This window comes from Triturus cristatus, chromosome 8, assembly GCF_964204655.1.
Source record: "Triturus cristatus chromosome 8, aTriCri1.1, whole genome shotgun sequence".
Lineage (NCBI taxonomy): Eukaryota > Metazoa > Chordata > Amphibia > Caudata > Salamandridae > Triturus > Triturus cristatus.
The window spans coordinates 1,660,645,726-1,660,668,902 of NC_140591.1; the positions used below are offsets into that span (position 1 = coordinate 1,660,645,726).

At 53.4% G+C, this 23,177-nt stretch overlaps 1 protein-coding gene across 4 annotated transcripts in view; it reads left to right on the forward strand.

The window, feature by feature from the left end:
* The window catches only part of LOC146808505 (transient receptor potential cation channel subfamily M member 2-like), a 2,014,188-nt gene that overhangs the window by 1,658,500 nt on the left and 332,511 nt on the right, over positions 1-23,177 (forward strand). For all 4 annotated transcript variants that reach the window (XM_085623584.1, XM_085623586.1, XM_085623585.1 and 1 more), the window contains one exon: positions 7,368-7,421. In XM_085623584.1, the coding sequence (XP_085479710.1) occupies positions 7,368-7,421 (54 nt within the window). The remainder of the gene's footprint in view (positions 1-7,367; positions 7,422-23,177) is intronic.

The window sequence follows — 23,177 nt, forward strand, 5'->3', positions numbered from 1 at the left end:
AGGCCCATCTCTTTTAGTACACCCCACAGCTTTGCACGGGGCACTGAATCAAAAGCTGTGCGCAGATCAACAAATGCCACATATAATTTCCCACCTTTGACATCCACTTCTTTCCAATAGATACAAATAAAACGGAAAACTTGGTCTAAAGTGCTAACTTTACTACGAGAACCAGCTTGGAAGTCACTTAAAATTTGGAACTCCGTCATCCATTCTTGGAGCCTCCCTAAGACCAAAATATTTTCTGAAGGGAGTCAATGAGGCTAATCGGCCTATAACTCGAGGGCTTAGTTTTATCACCTTTCTTAAAGATAGGCACAATTTCTGCAATCAGCCAAGATGGTGGTACAGGAGCTCCCGCCAAAACCAGATTGGATAGCATATTAATGTACGTGCCCCACAGCGAATTATCTTCTTTGTACAAATCATTTGGAATTTTGTCAGGGCCTGGGGCACGGGCCATTGCACATGATGAAACTGCCAGTTGGGTTTCCTCAATTGAAAAGACCAGGGTTTCATATTACCCAATCAGCCCCTCATCCACAACCTCGTCAGTCTTGCCACTTACATAAGGGACCCCAAATATGTCATCCATTCTTCAGGCTGAATATTATTTTCTAACACTGGTCTTTCCGCTTTTAGCCAGTGAGTGGCCTCTCTCCAAAAGGTCTTCGAATCTTTATCTACAAGTGCTGTACATAACGTTGACCATAACAAGCCCTCCCACTCTTTTTTAGTATTGGCAATAACCTGCCTGTACTTGGCTCTACAGAGCACGATCTCAGAGTGGACCTTTCGCTTTACAGCACTAATAAGTTCCCCCTTGGACTTACTACACTCCCGGTTAAACCAGGAACTTTTAGGATTTTGCTGCAGACCAGCAGAATGACAACCGCTTCCCAGTATCTTAACTGGCCGGCTGAGCAGTTCTCTAAGTTACCTGAAGAGCTGCTCATGCCTGGGGCCTAAACTCATTACCGCCTCAGAGCTAGGGATTTTGCCTAAGTGCCTAATTAAGTCCCTAGTTTTGCTCTTAACTTTGGCTAGTGTTTCCGGAAGTTTTTCTACCCAGCTCCAGTTTACTGACCTCAAATTATTAGTAAGGGACAAGGCTCCTGGATCAGAACACACCCTTATGTGGGACTGTACATTGCCTTGCATAAGAAGAGTAAGAGCAAGAGTGTTGTGGTCACTTTCAAATCTTTTCACCACGGCCATCAATAACTCAATAATCAATAGTTATCACCAAACTAGTCAATAATAACCATAGCTCTGCTACCAGAAAACTGATCCAGCGGTGAACCAGCCACAGATACTCCTACACCATATACTCACCTGGGCCCATAAACACACAATTACACACACACTGACCAGTTAAACCGCTGTAGTCAACGTTTATGTTGTTTCTTATTGCAAGATTAGTTACCTGTCATTCCTAACTAATCTTTCCCTGATCAAAAAGTTCTTTTCTCTGGTCAATGGACCATTAGTTGAACAAGTTGATGGTGAAATGACATAATTCTTTGCAATGAAATAACCACAGACTCTGGAAAGTTTTAAGGCTTTATCTAAATTAAATTTACGTGAAACATTTCAAAGTACAGTACACTCTCCGTTACTCAAAGGAAGGAATATTCAATTAGTCAATTAATCAAACAAATATATTATACTTTACAATGACGTTGCCCAGAAGGGAGAGGATAGAGTGAGACAAGTACATCTGCACATTCACGAAAATATAATTACCTAGGATGGTGTGAAAACCAACCCCCTGTAGTGGGGGCTGCAATTTACATACATACATTGCTAAGTTAGCATAACCGCGTTAGATGTTAGAAAGCCATCTTGCCACTTTTTGCTGCTTTTGCACACAACACTGCAGTTACATGTTATTATTTGAAAACTGCTTGCTCGCCTTTTCTTCACAAAAGAACTGTCTGTTGTTCACATCCCTAGCCGTGAGCTGCGTCCTTGGTCTGAACATTGTGTAAAAGAAACAGTCTGGGTCGCTAGACAATGCATGTTTTTGAGTTCAGGTTGATCGGCCCACTATTTAGCCATAACACGCACGCAGCTGCAAATACCTAAAAAACGAGTGCTTTTAATATTGCAGGCTGCATGTTTAACACACATTCTGAAGAAGAGCTTTCCCAGGAAAAGACCACATCTGATCCTGTGATGTGATTCCACTAAGCTGATCTTTACGGTATGGGGTTCCCCATTCAAGCCTAGAGACCTTCTATTAGTCTAATAATATTAACTTCATAGTGAAGGGAAGGTGGTTGTAACCCACTGTCATTTATAATATGATTTCTCCCTTTATTTTCTATTGTAACAATGCTGATGGTTTTGATATTAATCACTTGTCTGCTTGTATTAGCCAAAGTACTGCATCTTAGGACACGAGGTTTATAAAATAAACTCTTTAAACTTTACCGTGTCTTAGTTTACTCTGGTTGTTGACTGATATGAGAATAATTACGAACAGGTATTTCTGATTCCCACCATTCCTGAGAGTACCCTAAGTCGCTTGTTCTGGGTTGTCTGTTCATTGGGACCTCCGTGATAATACGGATAACGAATGGGACACTGATGCTGGTCGGATAAGGGTTCTGGGTTCTAAGGTGAGTTTTTGGTACACCACAATTCACTGAGGTCCCGGTTTCCTGCGCATAGTTCTGTGTATGAGCAGAATCCCTGCAACACCCCTGGCTAAGGAGCTGGGAATGGTTCCTCGGGAAAGATCAGGCGACAAAGACTTCAGGACAGGAATCAGGACAGGATAGATGACCTCTCTAACACCGACGCTGGTGTTGCACCCCTTTCTGGCACTCTCTTCCTCCTCGGTATTCTTCCGTGATCTTCTTCTAATTTAATTTAGTTTAAGGCGATGTTCTTCAATTCGATTCTTCATCAGCATTCGCTCGTCACTCCGACAGCATCCTGAGCTCTGCAGCATTCTGCGTCTCTCGAGTCTCTCTAACTAACTAAGGGGCATATCAACAACAACCGGCGATAATTATCTCTAAGCGCACTTAGCGCTAGGATAATTATCGCCGGCTAGCGTGAATTTTTATCGCTGAGATAGCGTGCTATTAGCAACGCTTATCTCAATAGCGATAAAAATCCTCACGCTAACAGGCTAACGTGAGATTATCGCTGGAAACCCAGCGATAATCTCACGTTACCTTGTTGATAGGGACAGGCAAACTTAGCCATGATATCCTCCTTCCATAGGATATCATGGCTAAGTCTGAAAAATACCAGACGTAAAAAAGCAGCGTTAACCGCGGTTAGCGCTGCTTTTTTTGTCTCTAACATGGTTAGCGACATTCTTGATAATAGGAGAAATGTCGCTTAGCGACATTTCTCCTATTATTTTACTCTGGAACGCCCCCTTTGCATCTCATTAGAGATGCAAGGGGAAGCATAGAGTAAAAGGGTGCTAACATGCAAATTTGCATGTTAGCACCCTGTTGTTGATAGGGCGCTAGTTTTATCTCTCCTTTTTTGGCTTTTAAAGCCAAAAAAGCAGAGATAAAGCTCTTGTTGATATGCCCCCACAACTACCTCACTTATACTTTTCTATGCTCATGGACCAGCCATTAATGTTTCAATATCATGACATTTCTAACTCTGATTGGACAGGCAAGGGGGAATGATCATTACACCATGCTTATTTTTCAAATTCATCGTTCTATGATCCCACCCCTTAATTTTTATTCATAAATCTTTATTCCCACCTGTATTCACATCTTATTAGACACAAAAGTATAAACTTTATAGGTTCCCATCCATTTCGCAGGACTTCGGGGCTGGTTCCCAGGGTATGTATCATTTTCGTCCTTGGACTTTGTTCAAGAGTCACATCACTTCTTCCGGCTCACTCATACCACGCATGTGTAGAGATCACGTAGGTTATACACTCCGGAATCACACAAGGGGCCCAAATACATACTAATAAGAAAGTCAAAAAGACGCATATTAATTTAAAAACAAAATGGTTTCACTGTATAATAATAATCCACATTTGTAAAGCGCGAACAAATACCCGTAAGGGTCTCTAGGCGCTGGGGGCCGTCGGGAAGATTAAGCAAACTATTGCCCAGAATCACATGGTGCTGGGCTAATCTGCCGCCAGTACTGGGGATCGAACCGTGATCCCCAGATTCCGGAGTCAGTCGCCCTGGCCGCGGCGCCACACCTCTTCCCTTGTATACAACCTATCTCTAATCTAATCCCATTTATTTGTAAATGCTTTCCCCGCATTAGTAAGACAGCTTGTTTTAGTTTCAGCAAAGCAGATGCTTAGCATGTGAGCTTTCAAGCGGCAATTTTAAAAGCGTCTGCGCAGGTGCAAGAAATTCCCTCCAAACATGCGCAATACAGTTTCCCGCGTTAACAGCCATTTTAGATTTCACTCGAGTTACTTGTTAGTAATACACGTAGCCAAGCTTCTCTTTCTTTTATGTCAAGTGTGATGCATATTAATTTACACAATTCACAATTAATACAAGGTTATAAGTTATATGAGAGTATTGCTTCAGAGCAAGTCTCTTTTCTACGAGTCCTTGCTCCATCAGAGCTTAACCATGGTTGGCTCTTCAGATTCGTTGTGGGACAAGATTCAGATCCAAAACTACTTCATCTTCAACCGTCTAGGCATGTTGGACTTCATTAGACTTCGCTTTGGGAAACAAGACTGCTTCTGGAAGACTCCTGCTGCACCTGGTCTCACCATCCTGCCAGTCTTCTACGTCGTCTGTGCCTGTGCTCCATACAGGTTCTTCTCCAGGACTGTGGACATCCAAGACACCTGAAGTAATCTCCCTTGGAGTGAAGGAGTCACTCCCCTGCATGTGCAGGCACCTCATCTAAGCTGACCGGTCTGTTGCTCCTGACATTCCACAGTCTCCAAAAGGTTCAGCAACATAGGTGGTGGTTCTGCAACTCCCTCAAGGCCTGCACTGTCTTCTCAGCAATTTGGAAGTCAGTATCCTTTGTCAGAACTGTTGGGGCATTATCCCTGTTCACTGTCAAATTGCCATTGCCAAGGCTTGTTGACTCTCTTCTCTAGAGATCTTCGGGCTCTAAGAAGCTCCTGTACCTTCACCCCCTGGGTCCTCTTGAGGGTCTTCTTTAGCTCTTGAGGGCTCCCCTCCTTGCTCGGGCCTGCTCTGACTCTCCTGCACTTGATGAGTCCCATGAAACTTGCTAGTCCCGACACTGCACCTTCTTCGCTTTCTTCATCTTTTGCTGCTGCCGAGGCTTGTTGGTGACCCCCTGGCTTTGGACTTCCGATGTGGTGCAGCTCGTGAATGTCTCCCAGTCTTTCTCAGGATCGCCTGGTCTCTCAGCAGCAGCAGCAGAGGCACAGTCAACTCTCCTGTATCTTCGTTCATCAGTGGTCATTTGTCTTCCGTGCCTCCTGGACTCCCGAGGGGCATAGACTCTGTCCCCTCTTCTTGCAGATGTAGTCCTCTTTTAGAATCCAACCTTAGAATCCACCGGACTTTTTCACCTTCTTCCCCAGCGGCATTTTCACTGAAGTCCTCCATTGTGGTCTACGGCATCACTTCACACCTATGCACCCGGCTTCCCTGGTGTTGGTATCCTGGTTCCTGGGGTATCCATGGGTGGGGTGGATTTCCAACCCACCACAGGGTTTCTTCGGGGTCCTCAGGGAAGGATCCTTCTTCTTTAAAACTACAACCGGAACTTCCCCATTGAACAATCGCTGCTCAGCAAACCCCGCCCTGTGCTCCCTCCACTGGCTCTCGGTGCAGGAGAGAATCCATTTTAAGGCCCTCTGTGTTGCACACAAGTCGTTAGAAGGGAACGTGCCACCCATCATCAGAGTGTTGATTAAACCCTACAAAGCTACCAGAAGACTTCGCTATGATGAGTTTCTTTTGGCAGAAGTGCCCAGAATCAAAAGGGCGAGGGATGGGCGGCCGGCATTTTTTACATAATTCAGCTAAGCTATGGAACTCCCTCCCACTCTCCCACCATAGAGAAACTAACCACCTCGTGTTTTGAAAAAAACTAAAGACCTGGCTCTTCCCTAAAGGATTATCCCCCGTCTAGTTTCTGGTACAGCGCTGGGAGGCCTCCGGGTAGCCATGCGCTATATAAAAATCCTTTTCATTTAATTGATTTCACTTGTATTGAGCACGCTGTCGTATTTCCACTCTGCACACGGCCTCTGTGGGGTTCCAGGGTACTTATTTTGGGTGCTTCCTTGGGTCCCCAGCTCTTCTAAGTCTTCTGGGTCCAGTCTCGACTTTGCTCGCGGTTTGTATTCCACTTTATTAGTATATGGTTTGGTATCCCGCTAGAGACCACTGTGTATTTGTGCTACTTACCTGTTCTATTATTGAAGTAGTGTGGGTATTGTGATTATAACCCCAGGAAGGAGATATTTCAGGGTGTTGGTGAGTTTTCATAATAAATACATATTTTTATAACCACACAGTGTGGTTCTTTTTCCCTTAACCTACACTATATGATTAGTACTGCTAAAACAAGCTACTTTACACTCCTTTCGGACTAAGCCTGAAGCTTTCGCTCCACAGCTACACTTACTAAGCCAGCCTCCTACAATTGTTTTTCACTGAGTCTCTTTTAGTCCTTGAATGAACCACCTGTCATGTCGCTATGCAGCAAGCCAGGGAGAGTCTCATTGTCTTCCTTGACTGCCAGTGACATTTCCATGATGTTTGCTGTGTAAGCACTGAAGACACATCTTTTCCCTTCTCTTTAGGTTTTTTTGCAGTCCATGCCCTTCTGTCTGCCTCTATGGCTCTTAATGGCCCACTGGTCTTCTTTCTTTCTCTCGTCATGTTGGGTTCCTGCTGTCAGCTGCTATTACTGCTCTTAGCGCCGGGACGCCCCTTTGCTGGGGCAGCTGTGCGCTCTACAACATAACATAACACTCCTCCTTGAGTCTCTCTGTCACCATTACCTGATGAAGGGCATGAAACCTTTGACCCCCTTCCTTCATTCCATTCATGCTACACACAGTGAATACAGATTTCAAATAAAACACCATTCCCTTTCTTTGGTGTCTTTAAACCTCTGAGCTGGCTTCAGCCCAAACTGTCTGGTCAGATCTTCCTTCATTCTCTCATAATTAATGTGCTCATCCACAGGCATCCTTCAAATGGCTGCCGTGCCTCCTATAATCAAACATCACATTTAAGTGGCTGCCTGTTAAGTAGCACTTTCTGTGTTAAGATGGGCACCAGATTTGAAGGTTTATTTGGGGCCTAATATTTAGAACAAACCAAAATGTTTGCAACTGAAAGTAAAGTTTGATAATTTTCATTCTAGTCTTCTCCTCATTCTCTCTTTTCCTTGTATCCCAGAGGTGACATGACACCCATCCCGGAGCCCTCGACAGAACAAGAGAAAGATTCCAGGTAAGTGTTAAAAAAATAATATTCTTATCTTTCTTCTCTTTTATTAGCCTTCTAGACTGTCTTCTTGGGTTTTGCGCTTTTAGGCAAAGTTTTCTGTCCTTTTCTGTCTCTCGCTGTTCAAAGACTCGCTCCTTCTGATTTTCCTGCACAGCATTTTCCTGGCTATTCTTCGATGTAGGCTTTTCCCTACTCTTATTATTAAGGGTCCCTCTTTAGGTCTCGCTAGAGTCAGCGCATGCGCTGCACTTGCGAGAAATTTAGTAGGTGGTTTAAAAGTGCTACCCAGGCCGGCCACCAGCTTGCTATTACGCGCACAAGCGCGCGCGATGTGCACAGCACTTTTTCCCGTCGCGCGCGCGCACAACTCGCGTCACCATTGCTTGTTTTAATTATTATTAAAATCTGCTCCCGCAGCCTGCCTAAAAGCATTGGCCCCGCGGTCCGTTTATATTCTGCCGCGGATCGCTCCCTTCTTTTTTTCCCCAGGACCTTGCTTGTTTTCTTTACTTTTGGTATAATCACGGCACCCATGCTTTACTTTTAATGTTGCACCAACGCTTTACTTTTAATGTTAAAAGTAAAGCGCGGGTGCCGTGATTATAGCAAAAGTAAAGAAATAGAAAAAAACATCTATTTCTTTACTTTTGCCATAATCGCAGCACCAACGCTTTACTATGCTAAAAGTAAAGCGTCGGTGCCGCGATTATACCAAAAGTAAAGAAATAGAAAAAAACATCTATTTCTTTACTTTTGCTATAAGCGTGGCACCCGCGCTTTAGGTGCCGCGATACAACTTCCTTAACTGCTGAAAGGATCTTTCCGCCCCAGCTTACTTTGAGTAGATGGATGGAAGAGTATTTCCTTCGAGAGGGATTAAAGGTCGAGTTAGGTTCCTGAAATATTGTAGTAGGACATCCGTAATGTACGCTATTAATAAGGCTTCCATATTTACATAAATGTGAGAAATAGGATCATACTCTACTCTTGCAGAAAAGAAAAAAGTCCTCAAATGCTAGGCGAACGTTGATTAGTTTCATAGCAAAACTTGAAGATATGGAAATACCAGTAACCAATACTTCTGGCCTTGCTGCCGGTAAGGGGAAGGCAGGTGGGGGCGAAGAGGGTCATGGCAGCACTGCTTTAGGACAAGACTGTATGCTCGCAGCACTAAATGGTCCTGCCTCCTTCACTCACCAGCCCACATCACTCTCATACCACCTCCTGTACTTCCTGTCGCTCATCTACGGCCATCCTGGGTGACTAGCACTGTTCCCTCACTCTAACCATCTGCTGTCACTTCTGCGCACAGCTGTCTATTCTGCGCTCTGCATTGTTCAGTGTGCCACTTCACTCATTGTTGTATCTCTGTCGCTCATTCTTCCCTTTCACTCAAGTTCAGTCCTGTCACTGACTGTCCTCTGCCTCAGCCTCCCCACCTCCCATGCCACTCATCTGTCTCACCAGCTTGCTGCTTACTCTATAGTCCTTCTCTGTAACTCTTACCCTCTGCCACTCCTGTCCTCCTCTCTCATGTTTGCCCTCTGCCACTCTTACACACTCTTCTGTCTCTGTTGCCCTATGCCACTCATACCCTAGGATTCCACCTTTTTTAAGTGGTGCAGTCTAACGGTCAGAGCTGCCGACTTTGAACTTTGAGAACCAGGTTCGAGTCCTGGCCTCGGACCCACATCCAGCGATTCTGGACAAATCACTTAATCTTCCTGTGCCTACAAACATGTGTAACGTATGCTGGTGCTCATGTAAAGCACGGCCAAGTTTGCACTATGTAAAAATGCAAAACAACAACACTTAACATTTTGTGTGCCGCCTTTGCTTCCGGATTCTGCCCCTTATCACACACATTTCGCTGGTATTTCAGAAGTATGGCAAACTGTTCAAATGTATCCAATAAATATTCTTATGAAATATCTATTGGAGTGTTGTAACTTTATACGCTTGTCGCATGTGCCTTTATGTGCGCCCTACTGTCCTTCCACATCACCTCCACGTATTCCAGTGTTTCCGCCCACCACTTTCAGGCGAATTATTCCCTACGCTCTTAATCCGTCTGTTCCGCCCCTGTTTGCCTAATTATTATCCTCAATTTGTTGTGCCGTCCTTCCAGTCTGCCTGCCTCTCCTACTCCTGACTTTTTAAGTCTCGCCTGACCCAGCACATGCGCTGGTCTGGCGAGACTTTTAGTGAGGGCTCAAAAAATGCTACCATGGCCAGCCTAGAGCAATAGTGCATGTGCGCGGGCGCGCGCTTAGGAGCAGAGGCACCATATGGCAAACCTCTTCATGCTCATTAAGCGCCCGCGATCACTTTCACTTTTGCCCACGATCACTTTCGCGGCGCCCCTTTGATGTTTTTGCTCAAAGAACATCAAACATCAAAGAACATGTTGTTGTGTTAATGCTTTGCTGCGCCCGTTTGACTTACAATGTGCTTTCTCTTTCCACAAACTCGATGTTTGTGTTCCTTTATTTTGATATGCTTTTAGTATTACTGTCACACACACAACCACAACCACACACACAACCACACACACAACCCCACACACACAACCCCACATACACAACTCCACATACACAATCACACCCACAAACCCACACACACACACACAACAACCCCACAACAACCCAACAACAACCCCACAACAACCCCACACACCACCTGTTGGAAGGGCGACCTCCGGGGAGTCAGGTGGTGTCGGACTGACCACCCCGCGAGCCACCGCTCCGTCGGAAAGTAGCCGAGCGCCGCTGAGAAGCCTCCTGGGCGAGGTCCTTCTCCTATGATTGTAACAGCCAAGCACTCCCACCACCACAAAGGGACACAACAAGGGTATCGATTCTCACAAGTCTTTATCAGTATTAAAGGCAGGTCTCCGTGGCAATATTTACAGGCGGATCGAGGGATCCAAAAGAGTCTCAGGGTCTTTTAGGGATGGGGTAGCGGGACAGTCTCAGTACCAGCCCGGTACGGGGACACCCTGCGCCCAGCTCTCAATCCTCGAGCTGGGGGGGAGGTTCCGGGAGCCGGGACGTTGTCCGCAGGGCTCGAGGGGTTGCTTCGGTGAGGTCGAGCCGCGACGAGGTCAGCAGGGCTCCGATGGTTAGTTCAGCGAGGTTGAGCCGCGACGAGGTCAGCAGGGCTCCGATGGTTAGTTCAGCGAGGTCGAGCCGCGACAATGTCAGCAGGGCTCCGATGTTCCGTGAGGGTCTTCTTCTCAGCAAGGGGGAGCCGCAACGCAGTCAGCAGGGCTCGAGTTTCCAAGTTCCAGGCAAGGAGTCTCTCTCCGTAGGGTCAGCCGCGATCCGATCAGCAGGGCTCTTGACTCCAGGATACAACTACTGTCCTGGTTTTGGGCTGCCCCAGATATAGGTCTGGAGCCCATTGATGTCCGCACCCTCGCGCCTGGGGGTTCAGAGGGGCCGGAATGAGAGAGTCCAGACACCCAGCGGGGGGTGGAGCCAGCGCCCAGGGAGGCCGGAGGGCGATCAGAACCAGGCGTTGGGGGGCGGCTGGAGGCCCCATCGAAACTTTCCTCCTCCGGGATCTGTGGAGTGGCCACTCGACCCCCCCTTGGTCGGGTCTTGGCGCCTCGATGTCGGGGCTTCGCGGGGGCCGAGGCCGGGGCAGCCTGCGTCGCGAAGGCTGGCGCGGGTAGCGGGGTTCAATCCAGGGGGGTCTCGAAGGGTTGGGGTTGCCCCCGTTTGGTCTGGTAGGGGGGTCCGGGACCACGCCACGAGGCCGGGTCCAACAGGCGTCACCCCCAGCTGAAGGCAGGGAGAGTCACCCATCTTCTTGGGGGTTCTCCTCGCCGAGGCGGAAGAAGCGGGACAGGCCGTCGGCGTTGGCGTGGTCGTTGCCGGGCCGATGGTCTACGGTGAAGTCCATCCCCTGCAGAGAGATGGACCACCGCAACAACTTTGGGTTCTCGCCTCTCATCTGCATTAACCACCGCAAGGGCCGGTGGTCGGTCTGGACCCGGAAGTGGGTGCCGAAGAGGTAGGGCCGGAGCTTCTTGAGGGCCCACACCACGGCGAAGGCCTCCCGTTCAATGGTGCTCCATCTCTGCTCCCGGGGCAGCAGGCGCCGGCTGATGAAGGCCACCAGCTGGTCAACCCCCTCAGAGTTCACTTGGGACAAGACAGCCCGACTCCGTACTCCGAGGCGTCAGTCTGTACCACGAACTCTTTGCTGTAGTCGGGGGCTTGTAGTACGGGGCGGTACACATCGCTGTCTTGAGGGTCTCGAAGGCCGTCTGACAGAGGGGCGTCCAGTGCACCTTCTTTGGTTGCTTCTTTGATGTGAGCTCCGTGAGGGGGCCCACAATGCTTCCATAGTTCTGAATGAACCGCCTGTAATAGCCCGTGAGACCCAGGAAGGCCCTAACAGCGGTTTGGGTGGCTGGGGGCTCCCGGGCCATGATGGCGTCGATCTTTGGCTGGAGGGGAACCACATGGCCGCTCCCCACTTGATGTCCCAGATAGGTTACGGATCCTTGGCCTATCTGACACTTGCTGGCTTTTACTGTGAGTCCGGCCCTTTGGAGGGCGGTCAGGACCTCCCAGAGGTCGAGGCCCGGGTTGGGCTAGGGGGGCCCCTCTTCGGGCGAGGGACGGGGACGTGCGGTTCGGGGCGGTCCCCGGGGAGGACTCGGGGCGGCCAGGTCCAACAGGCGTCCCCCCCAGCGGAAGGCAGGGAGAGTCACCCATCGTCTTGGGGGTTCTCCTTGCCGAGGCGGAAGAAGCGGGACAGGCCGTCGGCGTTGGCGTTGGCGTGGTCGTTGCCGGGCCGATGATCTACGGTGAAGTCCATCCCCTGCAGAGAGATAGACCATCGCAACAACTTCGGGTTCTCGCCTCTCATCTGCATTAACCACCTCAAAGGTCGGTGGTCGGTGGTCGGTTTGGACCCAAAAGTGGGTGCCAAAGAGGTAGGGCCGGAGCTTCTTGAGGGCCCACACCACGGCGAAGGCCTCTCGTTCGATGGTGCTCCATCTTTGCTCCCTGGGCAGCAGGCGCCGGCTGATGAAGGCCACCGGCTGGTCAACCCCCTCAGCGTTCACCTGGGACAAGACGGCCCCGATTCCGTACTCCGAGGCATCCGTCTGCACCACAAACTCCTTGCTGTAGTCGGGGGCCTGCAGCACGGGAGCGGTACACATTGCTGTCTTGAGGGTCTCGAAGGCCGCCTGACAGCGGGGCGTCCAGTGCACTTTCTTGGGCTGCTTCCTTGATGTGAGCTCCGTGAGGGGGCCCACAATGCTCCCATAGTTCTGAATGAACCGCCGGTAATAACCTGTGAGTCCCAGGAAGGCCCTCACAGCGGTTTGGGTGGCTGGGGGTTACAGATCCTTGGCCTATCTGACACTTGCTGGCTTTTACTGTGAGTCCGGCCCTTTGGAGGGCGGTCAGGACCTCCCAGAGGTGCCTCAGGTGCTCAGCCCAGTGGCTGCTGAACACCGCAATATCGTCCAGGTGGGCTGCGCTGAACGCTTCTAGGCCGGCCAGTACCTTATTCACTAGTCTTTGGAAGGTCGCCGGGGCATTCTTCATGCCGAAGGGCATCACTCGGAAGTGGTAGTGACCATCGGGGGTGGAGAAAGCAGAACGCTCTTGGGCACGTGGGGTGAGCCCGATCTGCCAGTATCCGGCGGTGAGGTCGAAGGTGCTAAGGTAGCGGGCTGCTCCTAGGCGGTCGATCAGTTCGTCTGCCCGAGGAATGGGATGCGCATCGGTTTTGGTGACGGCATTCAATCCCCGATAGGCCACGCAAAACCGGAGCTCCGGGGTGGTGCCCGGGGCGGCCGCTTTCGGCACCAGGACCACAGGGCTGGCCCAGGGACTGTCGGAGGGTTCGATGACCCCCGGGGCCAACATCTTGGAGACCTCGGCGTGGATGCAGGCCTGCACCCGGTCGGAGACTCGGTAGGCTCGGAGTCGCACAGGGGGGCTGTCCCCGGTGTCGACGTCATGGATGCACCATCGGGTGACTCCGGGAGTGAGGGAGAAGAGAGCAGCGAAGTGATGCAGCAGTCCTTGACAGTCTTGGCGCTGCTCTGGAGTCAGGGTGGTGGAGAGGATGACTCCCTCTACGGAGCCGTCCTTGTCCGAGGTTCTCAGGAGGTCGGGTAGGGGCTCGGAGTCGTCTTCGGCCCCATCGTCCGTAGCCAACAGCAGGCTAAGTTCCGTTCGGGCAAAGTGGGGTTTGAGCCTGTTGGCGTGGAGGACCCGGAGGGGTTCCTGGGGGACTCCATGTCGACCAGGTAGGTGACAGGGCTCTTCTTCTCTAACACCTTGAAGGGCCCGGTCCATTTGTCCTGGAGAGCACAGGGGTCAACGGGCGACATGACCCAGACCTGCTGGCTTGGCTCGAACTCGATGGAGGAGGCGTTCTGGTCATACCAGCGTTTCATTTCCTCCTGGCTGGCCTCGAGGTTGGCTTCGGCCAGTTGCCTGAATTTCCGGGTTTGATTCCGCAGGGTCAGGAGGTACCGGTAGACGTCGGGAGGAGCATCTTGAACGGTAGTCTCCCAGCCTTCTTTGACCAGGCTGAGGGGGCCTCGGACAGGGTGTCCATACAAGAGTTCAAAGGGGCTGAAGCCCAGAGACTTCTGCGGGACCTCCCGATAGGCAAACAGGAGGCAGGGCAGCAGGACGTCCCATTTGCGTCTCAGGGGCTCCTCCAGGCCCTTGATCATTCCTTTCAACGTCCGGTTAAATCATTCGACTAGTCCGTTCCCCTGGGGGTGGTACGGGGTGGTGAACTTGTAGGTGACCCCGCATTGTTGCCACAGGGACCGCATATACTTTGAGATAAAGTTCGTGCCTCGGTCGCTCACGACCTCCCGGGGGAAACCCACTCTGGAGAAGATTCCCATCAAGGCCCGGCCCACCATGGGGGCCGTCACTGTTCGGAGAGGGATGGCCTCTGGGTATCGGGTGGCATGATCGACCAGGACGAGGATGAAACGATGTCCTTGGGAGGTTCGGGGATCCAGGGGCCCCACGATGTCGATCCCCACTCGCTCGAACGGGGTGTTTACTATTGGAAAGTGCTGGAGAGGGGCTTTGACCCTTCCCCCACTCTTCCCGCTGGCTTGGCAGGTCGGGCAGGTTCGGCAATGATTGTCCACGTCCCTCCGCATTCGGGGCCAGTAGAAGTGGGTTACTAGGCGGCTGTAGGTTTTGTCTTGCCCCAGGTGCCCGGCGAGGGGCACACCATGCGCCAGATTGAGGAGGAAGTCTCGGAATCGGAGGGGGACCACCAGCACTCGGCTGGCCCCCAGTTCTGTGGTTTTCTGCTCGCTGTAGAGGAGGTCATTGTCCCAATAGACCCAGTGGGTCCCCGTTTTATCTCCAGTGGCCTGGGCGGCTGCTTGCTGTCGGGTCCCTTCGAGGGAGGGGCAGGTCTTCTGTTTTTGGCGGAACTGCTCCCTTGTGGGTCCACCTTCTTGGCGCCATTGGGCGAGTTCGGGAAGGTCGCCGAGCGCGGCGACCTCGTCCGGGGTGAGTTCGGGCGGCCCGGCCTCAGCGTCGGCTTCTTCTTCGACGGAGGGAGGTGGTGGTTCGGGCCACTCCGGCTCTTCGGGGGAGCAGCTATGCTCGGCCGGATGGCCCGGGCGGTCGTGGACCGGGTGGTTGCGCAGACCCACTCGGGCAGTCCCAGCATTCCCAGATGCTCTCGGCGCTCGACGTGGGCCCAGGGAGAACTTTCCAGGTCGTTCCCAAGGAGGCAGTCTACGGGGGCGTCGTCGCGGACGGTCACCTTCAGCATGCCCGACACTCCCCCCCACTCGAAGGGAATCCGGGCCATCTGGCACAACCTCTCGGTGTTGTCTGCCGACCGGACGGGGCACAGTACATTAGGCAGGATTTGTTCGGGGGTCACCAAGTGGCAGCGGACGGCTGTCACGCTGGCTCCGGTGTCGCGGAGGGCTTTGGCCCGGCGTTCATTAATGGTGACTGTTAGAAGGGCGCCCTCCGGGAGCCCGATGGTGTCGGACTGACCACCCCGAGAGCCACCGTTCCGTAGGCGAGTAGCCGAGCGCCGCTGAGAAGCCTCCTGGGCGAGGTCCTTCTCCTATGATCGTATCAGACAAGCAACCCCACCACCACAAAGGGACACCACCAGGGTATTTATTCTTATAAGATTTTATCGGTTATCAAGGCAGGTTTCCGTGGCAATATTTACAGGTGGATCGAGGGATCCAAGATAGTCTCAAAGTCTGGTGGGAATGGGGTAGCGGGACAGTCTCAGTCTTAGCCTGGTACTGGACACCCTGCGCCTAGCTCTCAATCCTCGAGCCGGGGGGTTCCGGGAACCGGGACGTCGTCCGCTCGGTTCAGGGGATTGGTGCGGTGAGGTCGAGCCGCGACGAGGTCAGCAGGGCTCCGATGGTCTTACTTCTGCGAGGTCGAGCCGCGACGAGGTCAGCAGGGCTCCGATGGCTTACTCTTGTGAGGTCGAGCCGCGACGAGGTCAGCAGGGCTCCGGTGTTCCGGGAGGATCTTCTTCTCAGCAAAAGGGGGGGGGGAGCCGCGACGCAGTCAGCGGGGCTCAGAGGTCCAAGGTCCAAGTAGTGAGTCTTTCTCTGTAGGGTCAGCCGCGATCCGATCAGCAGGGCTCTTGGCTCCAGGATACAACTGCCGTCCTGGCTTGAGGTTGCCCCAGATATAGGTCTGGAGCCCTTTGATGTCCGGACCCTTGCGCCTGGGGGCGGAGGGGCCGGGATAGGAGAGGCCAGACACCCAGCTGGAGAGGCGCCAGCGCCCAGGAAGGCCGGGGGGCGATTGAAGCCAGGCGTTGAGGGACGGTTGGGGGTCCCATCGAAACTCCCCTCCTCCGGGATCGGTGGAGTGGCCACTTGGTACCCCCTGGCCGGATCTTGGTGCCTCGATGTCGGGGCTTCGCTGGGGCCGAGGCCGGGGCGAGCCGTGTCGCGTAGGCTGGTGCGGGTAGCAAAGTACAATCCGGAGGGACCCCGAAGGGTGGGGGCTGCCCCCGGCGGGTCAGATAAGAGGGTTCGGGACCACGCCACGAGGCCAGGTCCAACAGTGACCCACTGTTGGTACTTCTGGGTGTTGCTCGGGATGGGGGCCCGGGGCACCATTTCCCGGCTGCCCAGGCATACCAAGGACATGGCGGCGGGTTCCCACTCGGTTGGCCCGGCGTCGTAGTTCTCTTCCTCTTCTCCCCCTTCACCCAGGGCAGCGGCCGCCAACTGTCGGGGGGGTGGCCCAGTGGTCCCGGCTCGTCGGTTCACGGGGCAGGTCGGGTCACTGGCATAGTGCCCTGGCTGTTGGCAGTTGTAGCACGTCACCGTCGGTCGAGGCCCGGGTCGGGCTAGGGGGGCCCCTCTTCGGGCGAGGGACGGGGACGTGCGGTTCGCGGGCAGTCCCCGGGGAGGACTCGGGGGCGGCCCTGCTGGAAAGTCTCTGTTCCTGTTCGATCCTCCTCCTCCGCCGCGCTGGCGGGGGGGGCACCAGGGGATTCCGTTGGTACTCCCCCATCGAGTTCCGAGGGACCCAGGTGTTCACCCATCAATCGGCCTCGGCGGCGAGCTTCTGCGGCTCGGTCAGCTTGCTGTCGAGAAGGTGCTGTCTCAGCTCGATGAAGCAGTTGTTGGAGAGGTGCTCCCATACAATAAGGTCGAACAGCTGTTCGTAGGAGGTGACTTTGCTGCCCTTGATCCACCCTTCCAGGGCTCTGCTGAAAAAGTCTACGTATTCCACCCAGGTGGTACCGGGGAGCTTCTTGCAGTCCCGGAAGCGCTGGCGGTACATCTCTGAGGTGAGATCATAGCGGGTGAGCAGGGCCTCTTTCATATGGTCATAAGAGGTCATCATCTCGTCTGGGAGCTGTAGTAGGGTGTCTCTGCCTTCGCTGAGGAACCGTCCCCATAGGCCGGTGTGGGAGCCGGCCTCGTGGCGTGGTCCTGTTTCCCCGCGCTCAGCCGCACGAGGTCCCATGCACATCGGAACTCCGCCATCTTGGATTGCACGTCACTCCACGTGACCACCTGTATGACCCTGTTCTACCCGGCCTCGGTCCCCGCGAGGCCTGACATCGAGACGCCAACCCCTGGCCCGGGGGATACCACGTGAGCCCTTCCCACTCCCGGCGGAGGGCAGTATCGATGGGACCCCCTACCGTCTCTCCACACCTAGGTGTGATCACCCCACAGCTCTCTGGGGCCTGGCGCCTCTCCTGCTGGGCGTCTGGCCGCTCCCTACCCGGCCTCTCCGCCCCCTCCGGGCGCACGGGTCCGGACATCAAAGGGCTCCCATCCTATATCTGGGGCGACCCGACAACAGGGCAGTAGTTGTATCCTGGAGTCAAGAGCCCTGCTGATCGGATCGCGGCTGACCCTACGGAAGAAGACTCACCCTGAACCACCACTTGAGCCCTGCTGACGGCGTCGCGGCTCCACCGTGCTTAAAGACCTTCACGAACCTTTGGGGCCCTGCTGACGCTGTCGCGGCCCGACCTTGTTGAACCTTACCACCAGAGCCCAGCTGACCTCGTCGCGGCTCGACCGAAGCGGACCTACCACCAGAGCCCTGCTGACTGTGTCGCGGCTCGACCTAAGCGGAACTACCATCCGAGCCCTGCAGACGAAGTTGCGGCTCTCCACGTCCGAGCCGCTCTGAGACCAGCATCCAAGGTCTGGCGCAGAGCCCTCCCGTGCCTGGCTGGCACTAAGACTGTCCCGCTACCCTACCCTCTTGAACGAACATTGAGACTCTGATAGGATCCCTCGATCCCTCTGTAAATATTGCACGCATTGCTCCCGATAAAGAATCTAATCTTGCAACTACTATTGAGTCCTGTGTGGTGGTGTTACTGGGCCTAGTACGAACATAGGAGAAAGACCTCCCCGAGGGGGCTTCTCAGCGGCGCTCGGCTATAACCTTTGCGGTAGGAGGGTGTCCGGAATAGTCTCCCTGTTGGACTTGGCCCTTCTGGCAGGTTCACCCCTGAACTTTTTTTGCTTTTTATTGGTGACTTGGTGTGGTAATTTTTTGGTTTCTGCGCACTTTCCCTGTGTCCCAGGGTAAAGTGCGTGCGTGCTCTGAGTGCATGTGGTGAGATAGGCCTGCCCTCCCATAGGAATGCATGGGGAATGTATGTGTCCCTAGTAGTTCCTGATGCGTGGGGTGTGCAGGCCCGAGTTTGGTATGTGCGGACTCGTGGGAGTGAATGCTGCGCGATGATGTGTGCGGCGTGCATGTACCTAGTGTGGAAGTGCCACTTCTAGAGGTGGGCACTTCTGTGTGCAGTGTGTCTGTCGCGTGATTGGCTGGTCATGTCATGTGACGGGCTAGGGATTCCCCAGAGTCAGGATGAGTCACCCAGTGGTGAATGGGGAGATCAGCAGCTAGATGGGTGGGAGGAGTACACCTGGGTCCTGAATAGGACAGGGTTTTCCACACACAATGCTGGCCCCGCCCCCTGTGGTGCGACTGACGACCCTAGCCCTGCCAGTGAATAGAGTGAGGGGCTGAGCACATCAAGGGTGCTCCCCAACCAGCTGCGACTGGTTTTCCCCCTCACCCTGAACCCAGAACAAAGGGTTTGACTGTATAAAAATGGGGCTGTGTCCCCACAGAAACTGTTCTCTGCCAGGATCTTACCTGAGGGGGGCTGCTGCTGCTGCTGCTGGACCAGAGGACCGCCACCTGGACTACCTCCCTGCCTGGAGGCCCAGTGAGCTGGCTCTGGGTCCAGCCTTGCCCCCACCCCTGCCCTGCTGCATGCAGGGGAGAACTTTGCTGGACTTGGTGTCTGTGGGCATCCCTAAGCGCCTGGAAGCGCTTTTATTTTCCTTAGCGCTAGGAGCGCTTTATTTCTGAAAGCCGGTGCCCACCCGGCGTTTGCCCCGTATTTGCCGATTCTAGAGTCTCCTGGCAGGTGCCCACCCTGCCAGGGACATTGCCGTAACTGCTTGCGGGTGCCCACCCCACTTATTTGCTTATTCTTACGGCGGGTGCTCACCCCGCCGTATACCGCATCTACGAGGGAGCCTACCCCTCTCATTGCCAAGATTGAAAATCACCGCCGCAGCCGGGCTCCCAGAGGAAGTCAGGCAGGCTGCAGGCGGGACTCCGGGACAACCGGAAGTAGGAGGGCGGGAGCCTACCCCGCCTCCTTCCAAGACTCGTGGCTGGTCTGGTATCCCAATCCCCCTCGAGACCCAGGCGGGAGCCTACCCCGCGCTGGGCCAGCCCGGAAAAGAAGCAGCACCCCCGCGACCCAGGCGGGAGTCTACCCCGCACTGGGCCGAGCGTCGGATCGAGTCCCCCGAGGAGGATCCTCGCCGGTCTGGATCAACCCGGTGAGTGAGGGGGCAGAGTGTTCCGGTCGCAAGCCGGCATAGGCTCTGACCAGCGGGAGCTTGGGGTGCTTGGTTTGAGCGCTCGAGCGCTCCCACGAGCGGGGCCCACCCGATTCAAGGAGCCTGCGAGGCTCCAACGCGCCCCCCCAGCTATTTCAGAGCCTGCAAGGCTCAGGGGGGCAGCGGTGTCTTTAGAGAGTCCCCCGAGTGGGACTCAGAGGAAAGCAGTGCTCCCGAGCCCCGAGAGGCTCCAACGAGGCACTCCTTGTTTTTAGAAGAGCCCAGGGAAGCTCTAAACCTACGGGGGCATTTCGTCCATGACCAGAGCGGCCCCGGAAGGCAGTGGGCCGCTCCGACGTTATTCAGAGGGGCACATTTGTTTATTGAGCCTGTGAGGCTCTAACGGGGGCATTGCTTGATCGTCCAGAGCCCAGAGAGGGCTCAAGAGGCACGCCGGTGCCAGGTTCTTTTTCCCAGCTGCCCAGCACTTAGTGGGCAGCTGCAACGTTTAGGTTGTGCCCTGTTGCTTTACGCTCTAGACTGCGCATCCTGCGCAATCTTGCCCTGACTCTGTGGACAACGGGCGCTTGAGCCCATGAGAGGCCAGGTGGCCTAGGGACTGCCACAGGTGGTGGCTTTGTGAGTTTTTGCGCAGTTGTTCCTACCTGCACCTCTGAATGTGTTTTTATGCGTCATGTGCCTTGTCCTTACACCGCTGAATGTATTTTAGGCATCATGTGTTTTCCTTCCCTACACCTCTGAATGTGATGCATCATGTGTAATGTGCGTTTACCCCTACAGGTATTGTGATACTTAGGTGGTTGTTTTCTCCTAGTACAGGTGGTGCTAGTGAGGTCCTGATTCCCTGCGCAATATTGTCCTAAGGTGGTTAGGGTTGCGTAGGTGGTACTTACCTGATACCAGTAGCTACTGGTTGGGTGCTACATGTTCTATTTTAGTGCTACCGTGATTGTAAGTGCTATGGTCTAAAGTATTGTTCCTAAGTTCTAAAAATGCTAATTCCGGACAGTGGTCCATGTGGCCCTGTCCCCTGTACATATAATCCCTTGTAAATTCTGCCCGTGCCTGTTGGCACATTGTAGAGTGTGTGTTGTTATCTAATGTGTTGTGTATAATACAAAGGTTATTTTTATAGAATACCTTGTGTGGAGTTTCCTTTGTGGTGGGCCTTGGGTGTTGTTGCTGGGTGCGCGCGCAAACGCTTTACACATCGCCTCAGGGATAAGCCTGTCTGCTCGTGCCAAGCTACCAAGGGGGTGAGCAGGGGTTATCTTTGGCGTGTAACTCCCCAGCCCTGACTAGAGTGGTGGTTTCTGTCTGGCTTTGGCGCAAGCCCTAGCCAACCAGGAATCCCATTTCTAACATCGGTGATCAGCGGTGGGATTTGGACTTGCGTTTGCGCTGTACCGCAGCGGCAACTGGCCACACTACGAAACTCTGCATTTAGATAAATCACATGGTATAGGGATTATTGTTCTAAGATTGTTTTTAATTGTCATTTCTTTGGAAATGTGTTTTTGTGCACTGTGAGTTAGGTGTCCCTAGCTCGGGAGGGTAGATCATCCCCCTTAGTGCATTGTGTTTCTGGATTCACCAGAGGGTGGGATCCAGTGGTGGCAGCGTAATAGTGTCCAGTACATTTGTCCCCCGCCCTGCGCCCAGAGTTGGTACCTGTGTCACGTGGTGGTCAGGTTGAGGAATCAGGGGTGGTAGAAACTGCCTTACCAGTCCGAGGGGAGGGTTGTGTGTGTGGATGAATGGTGTGTGGCACTAGGCAAGTGAGTGTGAGTTCTCTGGGTTAGAGAGCTTGCTGAATCTTTTTGTGAATTGAGTGCTCCTGTGTGAAACTCAGACCCCTAGGTCCCCTGTATAATCTTTTTACCATAGCGTCCGCCAGAATGGAGCATGCTTGTGATCCCTATGAGCTAGCTTGGCGCCAGAGGCAGGAGTTAGAAAGGTCCTGTACAGGGAGAGAGTCCGACACTCTGTACGAACTTCAGGACCACCTGGTCCTATGGCAAAAGGGTGCATGGGATCTGGAGCACAGTATGGAAAGGGCCCGGGCCTCACACCTGGAGGGTGGTGGGTCTGTGGGGAGCCCTGAAGAGTCAGAAGAGGAGGTAGAGGATGACAATACCTGGACGCCAGTAGAGAGTGAAGACCCCATAGGTAGGGCGTCCCTTGCTGGGTCCAGCGTAGGAGGAAGCGCCTCATCCCTTTCCCTGTCCCCAGAGGAGTGGGAAGATAGGAGGAAAGAAAGGGAGCACCAGCTGACGTTAGAAAAGCTCAGGTTGCAGCATGCCCAGGCTATGGCGCAGCTGGAGGTCAAAAGACAGATGGCGGAGGCTGAGAGGGCCTTTGCCAGAGAGAAACTAGCTCTGGAGGGTAGGTTATCCCCTGAGCGCAGCTGTGGTTTTCTGGACTCACCAGGGAGGGTTGAGTCCAGTGGTAGCAGCCAGATAGATTCCAGTGTAGGAAATCCCAGTCCCAGTTCCCCCAGTCTGGTACCTGTTTCCCAGGAGGAGGAGTTAAGGTTGAAATTCAGGGGCAGTAGGAAACTGTCTCACCAGTCTTGGGAGGAGTTTGTGGATAAATGTGAGGATGCACTGGCTGATTGGATAAGAATTCCCGCAGAAACTGATTTTGATAAACTGTTTGATCTGGTTCTCAAAGAACACCTGCTCAGTTGTTGTGTGCCGGGGTTGCGCCAACACCTGTTGGGGTGTGGATTGTCTGAGCCATTTGACCTTGCGGATGAAGCAGAGCGCTGGGAAAGGGCTAGAGGTTCTCTAGAGTCATTAGGGAGGGACTCCAAAAGTAGTGGGTCAGGTATCTTCCAGCCCAGCGTGGTGGAAGAGGCTCAGTGTAGCCCAGCTAGGTCCCAGGATAGCGAGGAGGGTGTAGGGGCTCACTGCCTGGCTCAGTGGAGCAGGAGTGAGAGGGTGACCGATGGTCCCCAGACGCACGAAACCCTGCCTCAGGACTTGGATGGTTTCTTGAGGGAACACCAAGTTGGGGACCTAGGCTGTCCTGTTACTCCACTTGAGGAAGATCTCCTAGTGAGTAGAGGACCTGGAGCACCTGTAACCAGGGCTCCTGTGGTTCTAGTGTCTGGCAGTACCGCTCCGGTAGGGAGGGTACAGGAGTCCAGTGTGAGGAGTGATTGGGGGATGAGTTCCCCAGTGGAAGAGCCTGTGGGTCAGGGACTACCCAGTTGGGCTAGGATCCCGTGTAGGAACCAGGGTGGCACCACTTCTGTTCTGGGGGATCTCCGCGCACTGTCAGGTGGACAGGGGACGGGAGATCAGCGCCAGACAGACAGTCGCTCGACATATGTGTCATTTGATAGCCTCAGGGGGATGGAGTGGAAATCCCCAGAAGTCCTG